This window comes from Emys orbicularis, chromosome 17, assembly GCF_028017835.1.
Source record: "Emys orbicularis isolate rEmyOrb1 chromosome 17, rEmyOrb1.hap1, whole genome shotgun sequence".
Taxonomy (NCBI): Eukaryota; Metazoa; Chordata; order Testudines; family Emydidae; genus Emys; species Emys orbicularis.
The window spans coordinates 17,037,089-17,062,511 of NC_088699.1; the positions used below are offsets into that span (position 1 = coordinate 17,037,089).

General features: G+C 48.3%; 1 protein-coding gene across 1 annotated transcript in view; it reads right to left on the minus strand.

The window, feature by feature from the left end:
• The window catches only part of CLIP2 (CAP-Gly domain containing linker protein 2), a 97,448-nt gene extending 74,233 nt beyond the window's left edge, over window positions 1-23,215 (minus strand). The window contains exon 1 of the mRNA XM_065418514.1: window positions 23,104-23,215. Coding sequence (XP_065274586.1) covers window positions 23,104-23,215 — 112 coding nt within the window. The remainder of the gene's footprint in view (window positions 1-23,103) is intronic.
• Between the last annotated feature and the right edge of the window lie 2,208 nt (window positions 23,216-25,423).

Below are 25,423 nucleotides of genomic sequence, written 5' to 3' on the forward strand. Positions count from 1 at the left end.
TCCATTTATGCAAACTGGGTCACACCAAGCCCATGCTATCGCAGTGAAAACACTTCTGAATATAATGGACAGTGTTAAAGAATGAGTTAGGGGGCATAGTGCTGCAGGATCCCACATGACAGACATCTGAGTGATGATAACAACTGGTGGGGATACACTTACAGTAATTGTTAGATACCGATCCTGTGAAGTCCATTTAACTAAACCAAACCATTAACTGAGCAAAGCAAATGCGCATCGAGTTACCAAAGACCCCTGTTGTGTGTGCAAAATACATTTCACACTCTCAGGATCCAAAGATTAATTCTACCATGTGCTCGTTGCTTTTGAACCTGTCATGACACTAAAGTTTTAAAAGCTCTGAAAGTTCCATAACACAAACAAGGTCATGTTTTTGCATCAGTTCAGTCAAAAAATCCACAGTGTGCACACGCGCGCACACACACCACACACACCCACAGTTGTCCACGTTGAGGGATTTTCCAGGCCACAAGAGTTTCATAAACTGCAAGCAGGGTTTAGGATGGCTGGTATTAAGGAAATGAAGACAACTACTCTCATTAAACTAACCTGACAAAAGAGAGATGACTGGTGGCCTTTAATGAGACATTTACAAATGGTTTCCCAGCCAGAGAACTGAGCTATATGAGCACTGGTCTCACAAGCTTCTTAACGGGAAACGTTTGTGTTCAGTAAAAAGGGCACGACAGCAGACAGAGCAAGCAAATGCCGTCTGGGTTTTATATGCATCACAGAAGGAGCCATGCTGCAAACTTCTGAACTGGATCTGGATTTGCACTAAGGGTTTGGATCAGCGATTTTAGTTTGGGCCCTCGTTTAGTTTAGTTTTCTTGTGTAAAACCGACACAAACAGAAAATAACTTTGCAGTCATTCCTGACCAGATAGAGTTAACTGAAAGACTTGAATATCAAACAGCACCACTGTGGCATATTTATCTACACAAAAGATCATTCAGTTTATTCTCTCTCTCTCACACACACACACACTTAAATAGAGACTCCTTTAATGCAACTAACTCAAACATTCCCACTGAAAACAGCAATAAGCAAAGTGACAAATTCGAATAAGAAAGTCAGGCCATAACTGGAATCCCAGCTCCCATTCTATCAATAGAATATTCTTGCGGTATTATTATTAGTTTGTGGTAGCACCTGAGATATGCTAAGGGCTCAGCAATATCCAGAATTTTGACACTGAGGACTGGACAAGTAACATACAAGGTATCCTAAGGGGCTGCATCTCAAATCTGTATAATCCAACCTACGGATTAAGTGTTCATAACCTTATTAGTCACACAAACTTTTACCTTCCCTTGATGATAAATGGAAATTACACCAGTCCTAAAAACCCAGGGAGAAGGGGTGGCCTAGAGGTTAATTCACTGGATTGGGAATTCAGGCGACCTAGGTTGAGTTCTTGTCTCAGCCACAGACTTCCTTTGAGCTAGGAATGTAACCTCTCTGTGCTGCAGATCCCCATGTATATACTGGGGATGACGATACTTCCCTACCTCCCGGGGGCGCTCAGGCACCACATAGCAAGTTTTCCCTTCACCCTCCAGTGGGGTAACGAAAGGGAGTGTGTCACCTCTCTTCAGGACGACTCTAATCTGTCCCTTTGGGCATCCCTGTTGACTGCCTCCCCACACAGGACACTCTTAGCCAAGTCAAACACAGGGCTTGTCTTCACTGCAACAGTTAGCTTGAGTTACTTCACTCGAGAGAGCCTAGCTCTATTCAGAGAAGCCATTTGCAAAACATCACTCATGGTTAGGGTGGCCAGATGGAATAAAGAAAATATCGGAACACATGGGGGTGAGGGGGTCCCGCCAGCGGAGCAAGGGGGAAAAAAAAAAGCGGAGTCCCGCCGGCGGAACAAAACAAAAACAGAAGTGCGAAATATCGGGACAAACGCCTAAAAATCGGGACAGTCCCGATTTTATCGGGACGTCTGGTCACCCTTCTCATGGTATGTCAATCCTGGAGCCAGGGTGGGTATCTCTTCTTGAGCTGGAAATGACACTTTCCAGCTCCGGGGTAGACATCCCTTGGAGCTGCATGGAACAACTGGCGTCTCAGAGGGACTGGATTAACAGCTGAGTTGTGCTAACTCAAGCTGTAGCCAGGGGCACTAGAACAATCTGTGTAGTGGAGGTGCTGAGAGCCACTGAACCAAACTGTAAACCCTGTATATAATAGAAACCACTTCAAGCCAGGGGGTGCTGCAGCACCCCTAGTTCCAGCACCTATGGCTGTAGCCACATCCACACTGCATTACTACCTCAAGTGTCAGACACACTCCGACTTCAACCCACACCACACCAGCTCACTCGAGTTTAAAGCACCACTAAACTCAAGTTAGAAATGGTGTGTCTAGATGGGAGGCGCTAACTCAAATGATACCTTAAGCGAACACTGCGAAGACCAGCCCACAGTCTTTTTGGATGCCTAGCCCAACATCTGAATTGTATTGTCAATGGACATGCATGTTTGCTAGCTAAATCCAGCTCTCAAGAAACCAAACTATATCACAGAACACAGCAGGGAGCCAGCCCTTGCAAACAGTGGTGATCAATATCTCATTATACCTTTGTGTTCCAGTGCATCCCTTGAAATACTGCAATATCCAGTAGCATCATGTGTGGATTTTTCACCCAATCACTGCAGACTTGTTTACCAGCTGTGGGAAACTGATGGTTTGAAATCCATTTAAACACACAAGAGTTTTGGCACAAATCTATGAAGTTCCACGGTTCAGCATTCGCTGCCATTAAAAGGTCCCCTCCCCAACGACAATGGAAATTGTACTGATCTTTTAAAATTAAATATGCAAAATGCTGGACTAACTCTCTGATGTGAGCACAGAATATAAGCTGCTCCTCAAAAAGGGCTCACGATACACATGAGGATATGCAACAAATACTGAAGGTCAGAATCACCACCTGTCCTAGAAGCTGCATCAATGTCCACCCCAAATCCAAACAGGCAGATGGTGTACCCAAGCAACCATAAGGAAAAAAGGGAACCACAGACTAGAACAACCATAGGTATTTATATTATCGAATGGGCTGGGCTCAGAATCTGTCCTGCTTCATTAATACGGTACCAGTGCCCCTCCTGATTCTTCCTACAGTGTCATTTAAATATAAAACAAAGTCAGCATGAGCAGACCCTCTAAAAAACAAAACTTGATCTTTCCTGCATTCACTTTCACATGTTTGTGACAAACAAGTTACTGTTCCTGAAAAAACAGCCAGCTGCCGAATGCAAGATGATCCTCCGCTCCACAGTTCAGAACAGTCATTGCTGTAATGCAAAGAAAAGAGAGGAAGTCCGAGTTTTGTCTCTTTTTGGTGCAAGGCAGGGTTGAGTTACACGCTGCTCAGTAGCTTCAGATGGGCCATTGCACTCTAATCCCCAGCATGAACTTTTGTGTATTAAATCACTTCACTGGGAAGTCCTGTGCGCTCAGAAATAGCAGCTAGAAAAGGGGCGTGACTCCAATGCCAGATCCAAGAATGAAATATCACAATGAGCCGCGTGGTCTGGAAACCCGCACAGCGGTATTTGAGTCAATAGCCAGGGTAAGGGCTCACTGGGTCATTTTCAGCCCCAAGTGGCGTTTACATTTAAATTTGATACCAAAACTGCTGATCTCCAGAACTTGGCTGGGACATTGTTACAGAGCAACATCCAAATCACAACCATCCCTGTGTACACACACAGCGCACTGCAGCCCCATTACACGGCATTCAAGACATAAAAAACGACTCTGACGACATTTGGCTACAGCCCTCCCGCTGGGCGTACAGGGGGACTAGACCATACAGCCCTGTTTTGTCCTTTGTTTCAGTAAAGCCAGGCAGCTGAAACAGCATTTAGCATTACTGTCCTCCCAGGAAACAAATGTAATACATCCAGGCATCAAACATGGTGCGCAGTTCAGCTGCCATAATGTACCACCAAACAGAGTGGCTTCCGAGAAATACCACAGTGCATTACGTCTCATCTGTTTGCTGCTAATAGCTTTGTACAGCAATGATAGTGATACCGGCTCATTGGCTCCACAGGGATGGAATCCCCCTATTCTTTACAGGAGCTACAAATGGCATGCTTCAAGCAACGTGGCCCCTGTGCAGCTAGGACAGAAGCGGAGAGCTATGCAATATGAAGCATGTCATTTCAGTTAACTCAGCCAGCGCACAGCCCTGATGGAGAACATTAGATCACTATTTCTCTAACTGTGGGTCGGATCCTGAGCGGGCAGGAGGTATCATTGTGGATCTCCCTATGAAAGTGGCATGGGGGGCCCCTAAAGTTTAAAAGATTAAAGTTTATAAATAGGAAACTGAACAGTTTTACACAACACAACTGTCATTGGTCAACCTAGCCATTGATCACGTACAGGCAGAAAATGGCCACCATTTACCATGCAAAGCTATCGGAGATTCCACATTCCAACTCCATAGTTGAGTTGCTTCCTTCTCTATCTGTCTGAGGTACTTATATGGGCTCTGTCACTGTACTTACTATCTGAGCACCTCACAATCTTTAATGTGTTTATCCTCACAAGTGCCCATTATTTCCATTTTACAGATGGGGACCTGAGGCCTAGGGAGACTAAGGCTACGTCTACACAACGAGCTACGGGTGTGATTCCCCAGCTCCTGTATATTAAATTGGCACTAGATCTCATCGAGCTACTGCCAGTGGCAATGGGGGCACGGCTGAGCCATGCCAAGTACATACCCACAAGTTTCAGGTGGATTTGTGCTCAGCTGTGCCTCGGCTGCCACTATCCAGGCTACCACGGTTACTCTGCTGTTTGTACTCACGTTAGCTCTCATCAACAGGCTAAATAAAGGGAAACATCAGTGAGCTTTTTCACCAACTGAGATGGCTACAGAAACAATTAATGTAAAACAAGGATAAAAGCAGTATTTAAAAAATACACCAATATGTTTCAAAAGTCTCCATTGACATAAACCGGGCCCCTTTGCTCTCCCTGAATAATTCCATACGGATGCTAATTCCCATAAGAAACAGCTTGACACATACCAAGACAGACAGGAAGTGGCAAGAGACTTCCAATGTTCTTTTAAATCAAAATTCTGACTCGTTTATTGGCCCCAAAAGTGTGCAAAAGTGCTTTAGAGACAAGAATAAATGATTTACAAAGGTATTTAGGCACCTAACACTGCAGAGAGCAGCTTAGTGGGATTCACAAAAGGACCTATGGTGATTAGGTGCCTAACTCCCATTGGAAGTCATAGGAACTGGGAGATAGGCGCCCAATCTGCTTAGACACTGCTGCAAATCCCACTAGGCACCTATCTGCACAGCTCTTTAGGCACCTAAATACCTCTGTAAGCTGGCCCAAGGTCCCTGCCCAAGAGAGCTTGCAATATTAAAAAAGCTAATTTTGCCCTGCATATAGAACAGAAGAATAAGCAAATGCCATATTCAAAAGCTGTTGTTCGATAGGTGCGTAGGGGAGGAGCACATATTTTAAAGAAATAATTGTAAGAGCAAGGTTTGACACTGGCTCAGTGACGTTTATATCCCTTTGCAGTTTTAAATGAAAAAGAATCGTTAGATGGAAGGTTAAGGTTCGCGATTGCATTTGTAAACACTGTTCTGACGGCCCTTTCCCATGTCAAAATTTAAACACAGAAATACCCCCCCAGAAAGTAAAAATATGAATCAATAAACTTGCATGTTTGCATTTCTTTGCCCCCGTGATTTTTGTATTCATTTAAATGTTCTGCTTGTGGCATTCATTTTTTGTTTGTTGTTTTTGTTTGTTGAAAAAATGCAGTAAAGAAAAATGTGTTTTGAAACAGAAAGAAAGTTTCAGATTCTTTGGGCTGTAACTCTATAAGGGGGGTGGGTTACCAGCAGTGTTGCCAATTCTCACACTTTTATTGCAAGTTTCACGATATTTGGTGTTTCACTTAAAGCCCCAGCCCCCGGAATCATGTGATGATATGAGAATCTCAGCTTGCTTTGCTGCTGCCTTTTTTTTTTTTTTAATAAATTAAGTTTCTAGTCCTCATAGTTGTGAAGAAAAGTTTGAAAATGTGCCCCGAGTACCCTCTAAAGGCTCAGAAGGCAAATGAAAAAGAACTAAAAATGTATTAATATTTTTTAATCTCATAATTTTTGAGCCCATCACCAGATTTTTTGGAGCCTGACTCATGATTTTTAAATGTTTGGGGCTATACTGCACAAAGGCCTGTTCCCGCTCCCACTGGGAAGTGGATCAGACATGAAGGATATGTCTGCACTGCAATAAAAAACCCACTGCACCAAGTCTCAGAGCAAGGGTCAATTAGGGTTACCATACGTCCGGATTTTCCCGGACATGTCCGGCTCTTTGGGCCTCAAATCCCCGTCCGGGAGGAAATCCCAAAAAGCCGGACATGTCCGGGAAAATAGGGAGGGAGGGGCCGGTGGTGCAGGGCCGGGGGCCGGCGGTGCGGGGCCGGGGACCAGGGCCGGTGGTGCGGGGCCGGGGGCGTGGAGCCGGCGGTGCTCGGCCGGAACCAGGGCCGGCGCCCCAGGGCCTGAGCCGAGCCGGGCGGGAGACGTCGGGGCCAGAGCCTCTTGGCCTGGGTCAGCCGGCCACTGGAGGGAGCCGCTCGGCCGGGGGGGCCGGACTGGGCCGCTCCATGCCCTGCCCCAGCCCCAGTTTATGTGCTGCCTCCCTGTTTCAGGCTTCCCACAAACATTTGATTCGCGGGAAGCAGGGGAGGGGGAAGAGCAGGGGGCGGAGCGTTCAGGGGAGGGGGCAGAGTTGGGGCGGGGACTTTGGGGAAGGGGCAGAGTTGGGGCGGGGCCGGGGCCCCGTGGAGTGTCCTCCTTTTTTTAAAATTAAAATATGGTAACCCTAGGGTCAATTGACTTGGCTTCGGGCTCTGGGGCTAAAAATAGCAGTGTAGCCATTCGGGCTGGGCTAGAGCCCACACTCTAAGACCCACCTCCCTCGTAGGGTCTCAGAGCCCAGGCTCCAGCCCGAGCCTGAACATTTGCACTGTAATTTTACTGCCCTGCAACCTGAGCCCCATGGCCATCCGTGACCACGCCCGGGGTCTTTTATTGCAGTGTAGACATACAAGTGGGACACGTGTTTGACACCCACACACTGGACTGATCTACTCAAAGATACTGAACCAGCAAAATATCCAGCGCTAATAAGTCACTAGCCTTTAACTATGTTTTACTCTCCGTTCTTAACCTTTTACCCCTTGGAAGCAAAAAAAGATTATTTTCTCCTCTATCCATTTTTGTCCTTTTCCACTTAGACAAAAGTTTCCTCCTCCTGCTCCTGTTTTGAATGGATCAGATGTTAGCCTGGCTGTTTTGGTTCAACAAGAACAGCTTGAATTATCACACCCTCCCTCCCCCATGCTGAAGCCTCACTGATCGATGTGAAAGGGCCAGCTTTGTGTCAGGGATATTTGTTAAGAGTAAGCCATGTGAAAAATGAACTGATCTAAAAAAACCCGCCTGCGTGCTCTACCACGGCCTGCTGGGCTTGGTCATTCCAGCCAGAAACAAGTCACAGCAGGAGAGAGACAGAGCGAGGCAACATCAGGACCGGGAAGAAAAGTCTAGGCTTGTTCCAAGTTCTGCCAGATAGGAATGAGCATATGCAGTTGGTCAACAGATAAGACTGAGGGCAGGCAGGGTTATAATGACCCAGTCCGCTGTTAAATTTCTAGCCCTTACCGTTGTGATGATAACCTGCCAAATGTCACCAAAGCAGTGTTGTCTGCCTGAGCATGCAGGTGCAACCTGGAACAATAGCTGAGAGGCATAATCTGCCCAAGTCATCTCCATTGTCATCATGAGGTTCAAGTGCCAACATACGATTTAAATGTCAATCCTGTATTACACTGTTACTGAGCATTTTAGCATAAATACCCAGTTGATAGGGGGTCATGGGAGGAGTTTGGGATTAAGGGCAGAACTTGGACAGGGGACTATCACTTTCCCCCTTCAATCTGACCCCAATCAAGGCTTTTTTAAAAACTTGTGCTCCTTAGGGGGACTTAGAAATTCCACATTTGGATACTCTGATTGGATATTGACTTGCCTGTCTGACATTTTTTGCACCTAAGTTTTAAAGAGAGATGTCAAGTCATTTGTATAGCAGTGGCTCTGCAAACGAGGGAACAGAATTCTAGCACGGAAGAGGCTGTGCTAATGGCTGTGTTATTCTTCTAAGCATAACTAGTGTAACCTACCTTGCTCCTGAAGCCTGGGAGTGTGTGCACATCAGCTGCCCCTAACAAGCCTGATTTGAGTTCTTAGTGCAGATCACATATGTGGGGGTTTGAGGGATTCTGACATCCTGTGGAGGAGCAAACATTTTACATTTTCTTCTGTGTGTGGTTACGATTTATAACAATGAGCCTATCGTTAAGTTTGTTATAATGATTATTAATAGTGTTACAGTAACAGCTAGAGCAGCGGTTCTCAACTCGGGCGGTGAGGGGAAGTCAAGCTTTCCAGGGGTCATGGCAAGCCTTCTAATTCACGATGGAGGCATGGCTGGGCCAAATTTACATGAATGGTGTTGGCACCCTATGTATGAGTGGTAGGGGGTGTTTCTCACTGTAAGGGGAGGCTCTACGTGAAAAAAATGCTAAGGTGGGACATGATTCAAAAAGGTTGAGAGGCCCCAACTGAGATCAGGTGCTAGGCACTGGACAGACACATAAGAGACAGGCCCTGTCCCACAGAAGCTTCCCAGCTAAAGAGAGACAAGCCAGACAAAGGTGGGAAGCGAAACAGAGGCACAGAGAGGGGAAGTAACTTGCTTGAAGTCAAACAGCAGAGCCAGGGCTAGAATACAGATCTCCTGAGTCCCCATCCAACATGCTATCTACTGGACCAGTCGACCTCATACACACAAATGCAGAGAACCACAGGCTGACCAAAGGCATCGGAAATGAATCCCCTCCTGGCCTCCGCATCGACACATCACACCGTCACTGACACAATATGTCATAACAGCCCGGCAATCGAAGGATTGCGCAGTAGGTCCCTTGCTGTACCACAGAGCCATCCTCTTCGGCTCACCCCTTCCTTACCCAGCCTCAATGGATGACAGACATTTCACCGCAGGTGCGAACAGGGAGGAGGAATAACTATGCAAGATTCGGGGCGGGGGGGAATTTAAACACTCGTTAATGAACCCTCACGCCACGCTTGAGACTTTTGGGGGGGGGAAACCGAGGCACAGAGCAGTTGTCACCCAGGGCCCAATCCTGCAAACTGCTGAGGGTCTCTTGTCTGGTGCTGAGCTCCCTCAAATGGTAACAGGGTCTGATTCTATTGAAGCCAGTGGGAGCCTTTCCATTTACGTTAAAGGTCTGATCCAGCTCCCATTAGTATTAAACCCACAAATGAGAGTCAGTGGAACAGAACCCCCACATCCTGACTTCCAGGCCCTCCTTGTAACCACTAGACTCCGATGGCTTCCCAAAGTGGCTTTAAAACAGCAAACTCCTGCAGCTAGTGAGAGAAATGGATGGTTCTTTTAGAAAGCAAATGCAAGAAACGAATCCTAGGGCTTTTCAGGCCATTAAGTAACATGGAATCCTTCAAAATTACTGTTCTTGACAATAAAGGTCATTTTCATCCTGAGTACAGGCAAGTCATGTGGCCTGTATGGTCTTGGAGCTACCTCCTGCCCTCCTGCCACGCTCTCTATTCCTGCCGATGTCAGTGGGGGGGGGAGGGGGGGGGGGGGGAGACATGCCCATCAAGGTAGGATGACCAAAATGCAACTAAAAAGGGGGAATTAGCATTTTTGGCTCCTAATCAGAACGGTTGAAGAGATTTGTTTTCAAATAACCAACACTATGGTACAGCACAGAGCTGAATCAGTGTTAACTGAACCCCTGGCATAGCACCAGCATAAATGCCAATAGTGCAGGGTCTCCATTCCATACCTGCTGCTTCACCACACAGCCACACTAGCTGGCCTGTAACCTACCTCCCAATCCAATTCCTTGGAACAAAGAGATTTCAAAAGGCCTGCTGGGATGTCTCTGGGACCCCAGTGGAATTATGGGAGAAGAAAAGCTCAAACCCCATAACTGCCAGAGACACTCCCGTACAACCCTGGGGACAAACTGCACTGAAATGTAGTTTCAGTTCACTGGGCCGTAAGATGTTTATTTCTCCAAGTAGGTACCTATGTACAACTAGCTCTGTCTATACATCTTCCTAAGTGAACACACAGCGTAAGCTGCCCACACACTGACCCAGTGTCTAGAATGCAGTCTTGTTGTTCTGTTTTGGTTTAGTTAATCTAATAACAGGAATTTGGAGGGGTGGGGGTTAAAATTTGCTAAGCCATCGAGTTGGTTCTCAATATCTGGTTTAAATGGCTCAGTGTCCCATTCAAGAGGCAATGAGTTGAACATAAACAGAGTCGACTCGCAGAAAACGCCAAATTGCCCATTTGCCATAGATGCCTAATCCCTTACAAAAAAAAACAAAAAAAAAAACACGTGCACACCTCCCCCCTCAGCAGGGACAAAGATATCCACGTCAATAGCAGGTATTCCGCACCAAAATGCTTTAAGTCTCAGCTGCTTCACCAAATAGCATGTTGCATCATTCCAGCATGCAAATGAGACCAAAACTAAGATTCCAGACAAAATTAAAGACTTCAGAAGAGGCACTCTGATTTTCCTGAGGGCCTCCATTCATCTCCCCAATTGAATCTTCAAGCCAAACCTGGACACAGCAAATTTCCCAGGTATGCATGATCCTGCAGGGGGTTATATTTTATTTATACCTCATCATCCTTGACTGACCTTGTGCAGTCAGTTTGCTCCCATTCTAAAAACCCCTCACTCACTGTAGGCAGTTTGTATTCAAAACTCATCTCCGATCATTCCACTCCCTCAAAATATAATTAGACTATTCGTTTTATACTTATACCTGTGTTCAAGTAGTTCCTAGACTTGGAGACACACTGTTGTTTTGTGCAGCAATTCTCAGTTCTGAGGTCACACAGTTTCCTGTGGTCATGAAATTGTCTACAGAATCCAAAATGTAAATTTTAAAATGTTGTCTAAGTCATGTTTCTAGTCCTTCTGGTTGCAAAACAAAAAGCTCTTCCAAAATGTACATTACTGCAGTAAAGAGGTTTGTGGGATATAGAGGATTATGCAATATACAGTTTCTGAAGTTTTCATTAAGTATTCATTGTAGTTGATTGTATTTATTTAAATGCATAGACGTCAAATGTACATACGCTGATAATAAAGGCAGATTTTATCTCTATATGGCACAATGATCTTACAAACATTAAGAAATGATTAAAGTCTCTATGGGGGGTTGGTTGAAACAATACAAAGGTTTTTAGGGTTAGGGGAACCAAACATTTTGGATACAGCATCAGAGGAAGGAAGTGGGTGGTTTTGTGACCGCAAGGAAGGTGGAAAAAGGGTTGTCCAAGGGACTGAGAGACAGGCCTAGTGGGTTCTGTTTGCATCTCTGACTCACCTTGTGACCTTGAGCAAGTTGCCACATGTCTCACCTAATAATTCCCTGTCCCGGAAGGGGCCTCCGGCATTGGTTGGACCACAGTCCCTCCCTGTTTTCTCCCTGTGACGCACAGCTTAGTCTCCTAAGGACTGACATGCTGTGGTCTAACCGAAGTCTTTGGACTTAATGAGGGTTTCTAGATGAAATTAATGACCTGTGATATGCAGGAGGTCAGGCTAGATAATCCTTTCTGGCCTTAAACTTCATTAATCTTCTCAGTTTCTGCATCTGTAAAATGGGGATAACATTGGCTAATTCTATTTAATTTAATTTACATTAAGGACACTTTAATTCCAAACGAGAGTGCCTACACAAGGGTTTAATGTGTTTAACTAATTCACTTGGAATAAACACCTCTAGATAATTCAGATTAATTTTCCTGAGTGTCCCGATGTAGACAAGCGCTAAGTGTCTAGCTCTCCTGGTTGTAGAAAAGAGTTTGAAAATGTGAACCTAAGGAATCTGAAATTAGAAGACCAAAAAAAACCGCAAAGCGTTTTAAAATCTGATATTCTGGAGCTTGACTCATGAATTTCAAGTGTTTGAGTCTGGCAATACTAGGTTGCAGTAGACCAGAAGCTTGTATAATTGGCTTGGTGTGTTATAGGAGGAGTTTCACCTACTTCAGGCTGATACTGGATCACAATTGTTTGAGACAGAATCTGCTGGGCCAAATTCTGTTCTTATTTACACCAGCGTGGCAGTGAAGGCAACGCAGTTACTCCAGATTTACACCAGCAAACAGGACTTGGCACTTTCTGTCCAAACCACCATGACCTGAACGCCTGTGGAAAGAGGATTTTCTTTCCCTGCTGTTCTGTGAGGAGGCTGCAGACAGAGAGAGCAGGAGGGTGTCTGACTTCCATATGCCTTCAGAGTGTGCAATTCTGTAAGGAGTGCACTGAATGGTAAGGATTAACTATATCAGATCCTTCCAAGAGCATGTAACGAGTAAGACAATTAAATCAGCCTCTCAATTGTCTATAGAAATCACCCATGAAACTAGCTAAAACAGGATTGATTCAATACCTTTCTGTATTGCTTGGAATGCATCAAACCAGGTCTTTTCTGGAAATGGAATCCAGCCCTGGATTATCTGCCCCTTCAAAAAGTCACACTCCAGATAGCAGGAGCATAGACAGAGAGGCCCTTATCAGGGATGTGTGAGCTGAATCAAGGTCCTGTTCAAGTAGTAAAAAGGTTCTTAATAGTGCCAGTAAACATTTGGCTTCCAGGATTAGAGGCAGATATGCAAAACTCTCTGGAGAGCATCATCACACCCAATCAGGGCCTGCATTTAGACTCCATCACGTGACCTTCATTCAAACCATTTTAGTCACATCCACAATAATAATTAAAAAAAAACCCTCAATCGATCTATTCTTTTCTGTGCGTCTCCCTGTGACAATGCTGCCACCACCATCTTTGTTGCCTGGTTCCCCTTTCTAAGCCTTTTGCCATTATAAATGTAGCTCAGTCCAAGCAACTGGACTCCCAAATAGGAATGTAACCTGAACAGTATCAATCCATGCCCAGCCTCTGCTGTCTCTACAAGCATGCAGACAATTGCTTCCTTTACCATCCACAATGTACAGTCCCCATGCTGCTTAGGAGACTCCGATTCCCCCCAAACACAGAGGACTGAGACGAAGAGCATCCCAGCTGCAATGGGAATGCACAGGGTTATCATGTATATAGTTAGGGGTGACTTATGTTTTTGGCAGGGTGGGACTGCACTATCTGTAGTGTAATACTGCTCAGCAGTTTTCTTTCTGCTCCTCTGTAGGTTCACACACACTTGCACTGTTTGGCACAAGCAGGTAAAAAGGAAGAATTATTAGGGGATACATTCTGAACATAATTTAATGTATTTAGCCACTACATATTTCTCTCTCCATTTCAGAGGCTTATGAAGCAGTAACTGTTAAAAGCAATTTTCTTTAGGTTTAGCTAATGTAACGTGCTGGTACATATCCAAATCAAATTGCAAATAATCCATAGGTAGGGATCAAACTGTAAGAAACATTTTCTTACTGCCATTCCGGTATTCAAGACCTTCCTTGACAAAAGAATGGAGACAGGTATGACTAAGGGCAACCAGTGTTAAACAAGTTGATACCTTATTAGTGTCAGAGCATGTGGGGCTTGAGCCTGAGAGATGCTTCGTAGCACCCTCAATGCCCACCAATTTCAGCAGGATACTGAGCACTGTGCAGGATTGGGCCCATTGAGGTGGTCTCCATTGAGAGAGACCCGAGGAAGAAATGTCTAGTAAATGTCTCAAGCACTGGCAGTACGTTGTCAAGAACTGTCACTAGCTCTAACCTAAATCCATTCTGCAAGTGTGAATGAATATCCTTTAACAGAGAACAAGAGGATGCTCCAGAAGGCCTGAAGCAAAACAAAAACAAAAAACAAAACCTTTGCTAGAAACAATAGCAGCTTCTGGCTCCTCAGCATGGGGGTCTATTCTCTCTAGATTCAGCTGTGTGCAACACCCAAATTTAACATTACTGGCCTGGGAGCTACGAAGCCTGTGTGGAGACAAGAATTAGCCCCGTGTGTGAATCAATCAACTTCAAGTGAAATGGGATCGTAGAATCCATGTTTTGCATTCGGCAGCAGTTGAATAGTTTCCGTTTTTGTTTGGAACCCCTTCCTAGAGAATTACTAGCCTGATACATCATCAGGCAGCCTCTGTGCTGATTTCTTAGAGTCTAATGAAAAAGTAGCGTACGCTAAATGGACCCAGCAGCTAAACAAGTTGAAATGCCAGTGCTTACCTTGGAGACATCCAGAACAGATACTGTTGGTTCCAATTATTTAAGCATAATTCCCTATCAAGAACACAGTCTTCATTTCTTGCATTCCCTTTGTCCATCATGTCACAAAATCAACCTAGAGGCAATAGAAATTCGCTCTCCCTACTACATGACCGGAATGGACTCTGACAGATGCCCGACAGCCTTTAGGGAGCATGCAAAGTATTTGCAGGTTCTTTACATTGTTATTAATCCAGTTGCAGATAAATAAAGAGAAACAAAGATTACCCATGAAGGTGGAGAAGAGTGCAGCACAAGTCCTACAGAGAAGTTAGACGGGTGATGGGTTTACTCTCTTCTGGCTCCACGCATGCAGCCATAGCCCATTAATATTAATGGGACTCAGATGCATGCACTTACAGACTCCTCAGTATGGAATCAATAAGAGAAAAAAACTATAAGTATCCATTAGAAGCCAGTTGCACTTGTAGAAAGAGAACAGAAGACAGCGTAGCTACCTCGTCCCCCACCCCGCCCCTTGGACGGCTCAAACCTTGGCTAAGATCTGTCCAAATCCTATAAAGTTCATGACGTGCAATTTTAAAATGAAACTTTTGCCAGGGTTCATAGCAGAATTGCTCAGACTGCAGCCTGAAGAGTCCTAATCTACAGCCCTCTCCATGGGAGTCCTAACGTTATTCTCTCCCCTCTGTAAGCGGGCTGATCGTGTACTTGTGAAAGGTGTCCGAGAGACAGTCCTGTAGACCAGACAGCACAGGCAGGGACAGCCCACGCCTCTCTGCAGCATCTGACAAAGGAGCCACAAACTGATCTAACGGGAGTGACAGTGTTGTTCAGTCTCCGTGACTCAGTCAGTCTTTAGCCTCTCGGCCCAAAGCTCCAATAAAGGAACCAAGCAGTGCCCACTGTGGGGGCAGTTTCTCTAGATTCACAGATGTTAAGACCAGAAGAGACCTTTATGATCATCAGGTCTGACCCTCTGCATAACGCAGGCTGGAGAAACCTCACCTAGCAATTCCTGAATCAAGCCCATCCTACCTTCTGTTCGACCTACAGCATTCCTTTTAGCAAGATGTGATGGGTAACTGTCACTAAAAGAGCCAAACGAAGACTATCAACTCATTGTATGCAGGCCACTGACCATGCACCAGGTAGTAATGACCCACTTTCCACCACTACTGTCCTGGGCCCACTTGGAACCTTCAGCTCAGAGCAAACACCTCTGCATCCCATTACTCTCATCCTTGAGCCTCACAGTCTCCCTGGTTTATAAAACTTTCAGTACAGCCCACAGAGACTAATTATTCTAGCAGGCTGGAGCCCAAGTCGGCTATTCCTCGCTAATGGCCCTGAAGGCCTGGGGTTATTTTGTTTTCATTCCTGGTGGGCAGAGCCATCAAGCAACATCTTATCAAGACTCAAGCAAAAATGATGGTTCTGTGCATTAATTTTTGATTTAAAAATAATGTAGGTGAGTTTGTATGCAAATTAGGTGCAATCCTCAGGCTTCTGGCAATTTTCCTGTGCTGCCTAGGTACACCTCCCCTTGGTTCCTGGCAGTAAGGGTGGGCCCCAAATGCAAACAATTTGGATCCAGATGGCAGACATGCCAGAGCATGGTGGTGTTTGGGTCTTGAATTTGGCGTCTACATATTCTAAAAAAACAGGGCCCATTTGCAAAATGTGGATCTAGTCTGGGTTCAGACTCTGACCACGCCCAAGGTTCAGGACACAGGGGTTGGTTTGGGGACCATCTCTGTCAGGCACTGGAGCTCTCAGCATCTGCCAAAGCTCTGAACATATTCATTTCCCCCTTTTTCTTCTTGCCAAAAGTTCTCTAATCCCAAAGAGGATTGAAGGGCCGTAAAATGCCTTGTAAATGAACCCTAGGGCCAGCTGACAGGAGATTGCCGCATGAAAGGAGAGGCTTTCCTCATTCACCGAGTTACTTTAAGACTCTTTTGAGGGAATGAAAAACACACTGAAATGCAAACACTTCTATTCGCAGCAGCCTTCACCTGTTCCACCAGCTGTGAAAGTTGTGTGGACCCCATTCATCACTGCTGCTCATTCATTCCTGCAGCTCCAGAACGCTAGCGCGAAGGGAGACTGTCTGGGGCAGAGACAGATTTGTAAGACCCGGAAATTTTATGGGCCACAAGAAATCTGAACATTAACTCTGAAGCTTTAGACACACAGACCTCCCTAGCTGCCTGCAGGCCCACTTGCCGTCTCCTTTTGGGGACAATGGGAAACAAGAGAGCATGTTAGTGGTGATCTCCTCCCTGCTGTATCAGCCACATGCAGAGCTGGATTTCCAGCCTGCTTTTCAGCCACATTTCTGTGGTGGCTTTTCATACCCTCCCCATTTGTTCCAACGCTTGGGGTGGGGGGTGGACTGGTGAGGGAGAGAAGGACTATCAAGGTAGCAAAGAGAGGGTCACGTTTTAAGGCTGTGGGTTTCAAAGAAGCCTAAGAGAGTTAGGTGCCCACCTTCCATTGGCTTTCAGTAAGCTTTAGGCACCGAAATCCCTTAGGAACTTTGAAAATCCCAGCCTTCAAGACTATAGACACACCAATGCTCCACGGCCACAGGAGTCACAAAGCCAGAGCATGTAACGCGCATGAGCCATCTAAGGCCGTGGTTTTCAAACTTTTTTTCTGGCGACTCAGTTGAAGAAAATTGTTGATGCCCGCAACCAAACGGAGCTAGGGATGAGGGGTTCAGGGCGTGGGAGGGGGCTCTGGGCTGAGGCAGGGGGTTGGAGTGTGGGGGTGAGGGCTGCGGGGTGGGGCCGGAATGAGGGGTTCAGGGCGTGGGAGGGGGCTCTGGGCTGGGGCATGGGGTTGGGGTGCAGGAGGGGGTCAGGGCTCTGGGCTGGGGGCGCAGGCTCTGGGGTGGAGCCGTGGATGAGGGGTTTGGGGTGCAGGAAAGGGCTCTGGGTTTGGGGGGGCCTCAAGGCTGGGGCAGAGGATTGGGGTGTGGGGTTGAGGCGTGGGCTTACCTTGGGCAGCTCCTGGGCAGCGGCGCAGCAGGGGTGCTAAGGCAGGCTTCCTTCCTGTCCTGGCACCGCGGACCGCGCTGTGCCCCAGAAGCGGCCAGCAGCAGGTCTGGCTCCTAGGCAGAGGCGTGCAAGGGCTCCATGCAGCTCTCGCCCGCAGGCACCGCTCCCCCCCCCCAGATCCCATTGGCCGGGAACCGGCCAATGGAAATGCGGAGCCGGTGCTCGGGGCAGGGACAGTGCGCAGAGTCCCATGGCCCCCACGCCTAGGAGCCAGACCTGCTGCTGGCCACTTCCGGGGCGCAGCGCAGTGTCGGAACAGGTAGGGACTAGCCTGCCTTAGCTGGGCAACACCGCTGACGGGACTTTTAACGGCCTGGTCAGTGGTGCCGACCACAGCCGCCACGACCAAATGCCTTACATTCTGCGACTCAGTCCTGGGTCGCGACCCACAGTTGGAAACCTACTGATCTAAGGTAAGATCTTAGTAATGGGACTTTGGGAGCCATGAGCCCTCATCTCCCCTTGACTTCAGTGGGAGTTGCAGGAGCTCAGCACCTCACCAGAGACAATGCTCGGAGCGTGCCATGTCTAGAACTCATTCACAGAGAAGGTGCTGGTGGATGGCGCTTAAGGATGTGCAGCATAGCTCCTGCATTTTGCAGGATCCGTAACACTTCCTGTGTGTACTACCAATGGCTATTTCTCTGCAGCTCCTGCCATCAACTCGCACCAGGCCTTGGAGACAGAGCTATCAAAAGGAGAGCCCCCTGGTGGACAGCGGACGCGGGGGAGAAGACAGGAAGGGTCTTTCTAGAGACAATGGAAAGTCATCACTTTCTGCCAGCGCACAACTTGTCTGCCTCCACTCCTTCATCCTGTACACTACAGGGTCTCGAGATCTGCCACGAACAAGAGAGGACAGATGAAAACTGTTGAGACATCATTGGAGGGTGTTAAACACTAGGCTCAAAGCAGGATATCTAATGGCCTTCCAGGCTGGCAGTCCCTCACTTCTTACGCCACAGCAAGAGGAGACTACTAACGGCCTGCCTTGATTTAATAGCACAGTTACGCTTATGGGCATTAGACACCAAGGTACAAGGCCCGACTGCTTGCTAGTTATCCATTGGCGTGATGGTTATTTCTGTGCATTCACATTAATGTGCCACCAGGGACAGGTTATCACTGCATAAGAGAGGGTAGTGCTGGTGAAAGGGACCCAGCTGAGAGCCATGGAGAGCCAAGTGCTCAGAAATCAGAGGACACAGGGCAGGTGCAGAGAACAGAGGCAGCAAGCCTCCCTGAGGATGCATCTCAGACCCTGACCCCCTCCAGGCTGGTGAGTGCAATCCATGCCCCACACAAGGCCGGGCCCTGCCGCTGAGATGGCTGACGAAAGTTTAAGTCAATGCCAGGTGGATGGGACTGGGGGGAGAGGAGGCGGATTTTGTGACACTCGACCACTAGGCACCAGAGCAAGGCCAATCTCAGCAGGAAAGGGCGGGGAACATTTTGTATCATGGTGTAGGTTTGTTTAAGTGCCATTAGTTGCTGGGGTAACCAGGGTGGGTACCACAGCACCAGCTCTCCCAGCTGCTGTCCCTGGGCCCCATCCATGCTCAGTGGGAGCCTACAAGCCCATCCCAGCAGCTCCTCTCTGGGCTGGGAAAGTGCATTTATGAGGAGACAACATTCCCTGCCAGCAAGAGGCAGTTCTGGCTGCTAGATTCTGGAGTGCAGTGGGGGGCCCGTCTCACAATACCCAGGCAAACGGAGAGCAGGGCAGGCAGGGAGTGAGAGAAAGGGATGGCTAGCCCCTCCCAGCGTCCCACGCTCCTACCGCTCGGGGAGAGGTAGCAGGCCGGGGGCTGGCATGTGGACAGGGTCAAGGGGAAGAAATAGGGAGTGTGAGGCCCAGCCTTGCTACAGCTGCTTGATGAGCACGTGGCTGGCTCCACAGTCCCGTTCGGTCCCATTCCCACCAGGCATGGAGGAACAGTTCTGAGAAGCGACTATTTCAGCAGCTCACCATGCTGTGCATGAAGCCAAGGACAGTGTGCCCTTCGCAGCTAGATGCTGCCTGCCCAGATCTGGGGAAGAGGCAGCAGTGCATCTTGCAGCAGGGAAATGAGAACCAGCACAATGCCCGAGGCCATTTACAGCCTGCGGATGCTGCATACCCAAGATCACCAGCCAGATCCTTCCCCACCTACCTGCCACCCTTTTCTTCCTCTCTGCCCCGAGTGCAGTCCTATACAGTCACTCCCCCACTGACCCCATGGGAGAAGTGCAGGTCAGAGTATTCCCCCACCTCTCCACCTTGGTCTTCTGAGCAACAAACCTTGTTTTTAAGCTTTGCAGGCAAAGGTCAAACTCAGCACGAGGCTGCATGCTGCTTGTGCTGGGCCTGCTTTGGGGGCACATTCATCACGACGATGGATGGCTGTGGCAGACAGAGGCACAAAAGAGCGGCAGTAAACAAGCACCAAACCCAGCTGAATGGCTGCATCAGGCCAGTTGTCATTGCTTATTAACCCTTTCGCACTGCAACACACATGCTGACTGCCTATGCTGAGACCCTGCACTGGCAGCTTGAAGGGGATAGCAGTGGCCAGGGATCTCTCTACACGTCCATGGAAGACGGATATTTCCCCCCCTTCCTCTTACAGCCAGACCAACTGTAATTCGCCCTCTGCTACAGGTTCAAAAATAGACTCAACATAAAGTGCATTGACAGACTGGTGCTGGTAGCTAACGAGGCATCTTTGACTCACTTCGCTCTCAGTCACTGCAGCACCCAGGGCCGGTGCTACCATTAAGGCGAACTACGCGGTTGCCTAGGGCACCAAGATTTGGGGGCGCCAAAAAGCGGTGCCCCCAATTTTTTTTTTTTTTTTTTTTACAGCGTTCCTCCCCGACCGCACGGTCGCCGCTCCACTTCTCCCGCCTCCCAGGCTTGCAGCACCAATCAGCTGTTTGGCGCTGCAAGCCTGGGAGGGGAGGAGAATTAGAGCGGGGGCGGCATGCTCGGGGAGGAGGCGGAGCAGAGGTGAGCTGGGGTGGGGAGCTGCCACACGGCTCCCCGGGGGGGGAGCTGCCGCGGGGGGGGGGAGCGCCTCAGGGTGGGGGGGAGCTGCCGCAGGGCCAGGGGGGGGAGCCCGCAAGGTGGAAGTTTCGCCTATGGCGCGAAACTTCCTTGCACTGGCCCTGGCAGCACCGTTCAAATGCCAGTGCAGACCGGGGGGAAAAAGGGGAGGTGTATTTTGCCTGGTACTCCAGGAGCAGATTCGGATACTATTGAGCATAACGATACCTTCGCAGCTAGGCCTGCTGAAGTCTATGGGACTAAACCAGAGGAAGGGAATCAGAATTGGATTCATTTATCACTCCTACCTAGAGCAGAGAAAATATTGCAGAAAATAATTCATTGCAGTGAGAATTTGCTCCATTTGCTTTAACTGTGTTCTCACCCTAATACTTAGACATCAGGAGGCTTTTAATGTCATTGAACTGTGAGAGACAGGTCCTAAAGCTAAACAACAACCCTGCTAATGGTCACATCTGTCTTCATCACCACATCACCCTCAGTAGAATTTTAAACACAACACAGAGGGCCAGATCCTCTGCTGGTGTAAATCAGTGTTGCTCCATGGACTTCAACGCCACTTTATGCCAGCTACTGATTTGGTCCAGAGTCCAATGAGATGACTGGGTTTGGCAGCCCGGGAAAGATTTGCACTCACAGAGAAAAGCAAGTTAAATCCTAAGGTTTTTGCAATCTGCTCCAGGGGACAGTTGGCAGGAGCAGAGGGGGGTGCTATTCACCATTGAAGGAACAGAAATATCCACTACAAAGGTCCCTGAACAAATCAGTGTCACTGAAATGGCAACAGAGTCAGAGTCACTGAGCAGAGAGGGGCTCTTTGTGTGGCAAGCGCATGCAGATGTAGCTGCCTGAACCCCTGCTCTCATTGCAAAGAGTTGACAAGACAAATATACATTGATACAACCTCCCTGCCACTGAAATCCCACAAGGATTTTTTTTTAAAACAACACTTCTATGGTCCCATCACTGCACCAATCATTGCCTGGTTTCCCTCTCTTTTGTGCAAGCATCACCCCAGACTAACTTGCTTTGCAATGACAACGCAGATCTTTGTCAGCTGTGGCCCCGATCCTACAAAAAAGTCATATAGGAGCATGGGGCCTTTCTGTGCTTATACTGAACTCACTGCAGGATTGGGACCTAAAAAATGCTATTCTCTAAAGGGACAGAACCATACACAGCACTAATCAAAGCTAGCGAACACTGTCTTATGTTGAGGTAGGAATGAGAGGGTGGCAGATTTTAGGTTAAAACCAGCAACGTCCCCATCAAGGCAAACATTTGAGTGTACGTTTTTAATGAAATATATAGTGAAAAAGTCTCTGCGTATTGAAAACAGTTAGTGGAGGGGCTGGCAGGCCCTAAAGATTCTCCATATCTGGGCTTATTCCTGGGATCACGAGCATTTGGAAAGGACCCACTTTATATGTTTCAAGGGAATTGTTTTAAAACAGAAACAATTTTTATACCTAAAAAGTTAGCCAAAAGTTGCTTAAAATTAAAACACAGCAGCCAGGAGAAATCACAAACTGGAAACTGTAGCCCTAAATGAAGGGCAGCTTGCAATCCCTTGAATTTTTAGGGTTGCACTGAACGCTGGCCCTAGTATTGCTAAACCCACACTCCCTACACATACTGATGTGGAAACAGTATGCAGGGTACTAAGATCACACACCCACAGTCCAGGATATGAGTGATGATACATAGCATGAAGGTCACCTGCAAATGAGTCAACCCAAATTGCTACACTGACTCAGGATAATCCAAAACTGCCCTCCCCCTTCCAAGTTCCATCAGTCAGAAAGGTTCACTCTCATAACTCTGCAAAATCATTCTTGCATCATCTCATGACAACGCATTATTCCTGTCAGTCTGTGCCTCAGTGACTACAGTGCATGTGTACGAGTGAGGCTTTCAGTTCCCCGGGCAGCTTTTCTTCACACACACACACACACACACACACACACACACACACACACACACACACACACACACACACACACACACACACACACACACACACACTTGAGTGCCCTGTAATTGCACCACGACTGTCACCACAGTACAACACTTGTATTTAAAAAAAACATTCAGCCTTCGTTCTGTACACCCTGTACAGATGGAAAAAAAGTCTACTCAAATGAACCCATGTGGATGATTTAGTTGGGGTTGATCCTGCTTTGAGCAGGGGGTTGGACTAGATGACCTCCTGAGGTCTCTTCCAACCCCTAATCGTCTATGATTCTGTGTGCTGCAGACAGATGCAATTACTAGATCAGTCACCCAGGTATACATGCACGCAGAGCTGGGACTACAACCCGGTTCCTTCAGCTCCAAACATCCCACGTCTTAAGCGTAGGAGAACCTCTAAAGCAAGTATCAGAGAACCTCTAAAGCAAGTAGGAACAGCAGGTCCCTATCTGCTCTGTAGATCAGCCACTAGAGGGTGACAACTCTCTCATTCCAATATACTTGCTTTGCCTAGTTGCCATGATGAGCCTATTTATGCCAACATGAGGAACAAGCAGAGAGGATTTTAAAACCCAGACTTAAGACATTTTTCACCAGGTAACTTCAGAGGGCTTTGGGCCAGGCCCTAGATGAATCCAGGTCTCACCTTCCTTTGAGCCAGTAGTGGCTGCAGCCGCAGCTGTCCCCGAAGCCCGTCCCACGGGGCTGGAGTGTTTCCCCGCCCTGCCGGGGATTTTAAGTCCACTTGGCTTCAGCATGTTTGTCTCGCTCTGTATCTCAAGCTAGTAGCTGCCCGTCTCTTGGAGGGTTTTCCTACTGTCGCCCGGTCAGGCCTCTAGATGACGGACCCCTTCTTCCATCGTCACAGACCTGGAGAAAAGAAAAGCACAAAGAAGTCAAACTCAGTTCAGAGAGGAAAGAGGGTCTTGCGGATAAGGGACTAGACTGAGACCCAGGAGATCTGGGCTCGTTTCCCACCGCTGTCACACATTCAGATTCACAGCGTTTAAAGCCAGAAGGGACCATTAGATCATCTAGTCCAGGAGTTCTCAACCAGGGTTCCGCGGCCTCCTGGGGGTCTGCGAGCCCTTTCGGGGGGCCGCGGAGCTCCGCCGCTGAAACCCGATGCCCCGAGTCCCAGCGCTGAACCAGGAACAGCGCGGGGCTGAAGCCAGCACCCCCCCGCCCCCAGCCGGGAGCGGCGCAGGGCTGAAACCGGGAGCCCCAGTACCCTCCACCCCCCTCACTGAAGCTGGGAGCTGCACTGGGAGCCTCCCCCCCCCCCCGCACACAGCCCCTAGCTTCCCCCTCCCTGCACCCCAAACTACTCCCCTGCCTGCACACAGCCCCTAGCTATCCCCTCCCTCACCCCAAACTACCCCCCTGCCTGCACACAGCCCCTAGCTACCCCCTCCCCGCACCCCAAACTACCCCCCTGCCCGCACACAGCCCCTAGCTATCCCCTCCCGCACCCCAAACTACCCCCCTGCCCGCACACAGCCCCTAGCTACCCCCTCCCCGCACCCCAAACTACCCCCCTGCCTGCACACAGCCCCTAATTACCCCCTCCCCGCACCCCAAACTACCCCCCTGCCCGCGCATAGCCCCTGGCTACCCCCTCCCCGCACCCAAGCGGTTTTCAGACTTTTTGAACTGAGTCCCCCACTTTGCGTTATATTTTTGGTTGCGATCCCCCACAGCCCAGACAGGCTGGGTGGCCTCCTGAATGAGTCGGGGGGAGGTGGCGCTCCCTCCCTGGACCCTGCTGTGTGGAGCTGGCTTGAGCCCTGCCAGCCCTTGCCCCCCCCCAAAAATAGAAGTAAAACTATGCCTATGCCCAAGGGTCCCCCGTCCCCCTGCCCAGAGCCCTGCGCTCCCTCACCCCCTCCCCACTACCGGGCCCTGGCCTTTTTATAGCATGTTGAGGGGGACCTCAGTAAGAAAAAGGTTGAGAAGCCCTGATCTAGTCTGATCTCCTGCGTATCACAGGCCATTAAATTTCACCCCAATGCCCTACATTGAACCCAATGACTTGTTAAACTAAAGCATTTCAGTCCTCGGGAGCCAAAACTGCTGCATGCCACAAGCAGAGCACAGGAGAGATGAGGTGCCACTCATGCTGAGGACAGGGAAGTGATCAGGTGAGATATGCCCAGATGATCCCAGGAGGTGGTTCATGCCCCATGCTGCAGAGGTAGGTGAAGAAACCCCGTTTGACTGGGGGGGGGAATTCCTCCCCGACCCCAATGACCAGTTTAACCCTAAGCATATGAGTGAGGGACACCGGCCAGGCACCTAAGAAAGGGGGTTCTCGGTAGCACCTCAGAGCACCAATCCATTCCATGCAGTGTCCCATCTCCAGCACACTCCCTGTGTGACCTCAGGCAAGCCAATCTCTCTGTGCCTCCGTTCTGCATATGTAAAATGGGGATGATAAAACTTCCTTTGTCTGCCTCACTTATTTAGCCTGGAAGTTCTTCAAGCCAGGCACTGACTCTCACCCTGCAGATATACAGCACCTACCACAGCGGGGCCCTGGATGCTGTTCTAACATACTAGGGCGTTGGTCCAAATATCCCAAACCAGGTTTCGAAAGAGCTCACTAAAATTACCCATATCTTATCTGAATCCTAAACATTCAAAATTAATCTGCCGAGAGCCAATCCTGCTCCACAATGGAAGTTTTGCTGGGGACCTCATCAGAAACAGGATAGAACCCTGGCTGCTGGCATGAACATTTCTTCTCACTTAGTCCTAAGCAAAACGCATTCCTGTCGAGCTCCAGAAGCACCATACTAAAAGGATACCAGCACTGTCAGGACGTGGGGAGAAGCACAACGTAAAGAGGCAGCTAGAGCTCATGGATTCATCACAAGACTGGGAACAATGATCTTCTGAGGTCTAGCCCTGGCTCTGACACTGAGTCACTGTAAGGCACTGGTCAAGGAACTGATCTGGTGTCACCC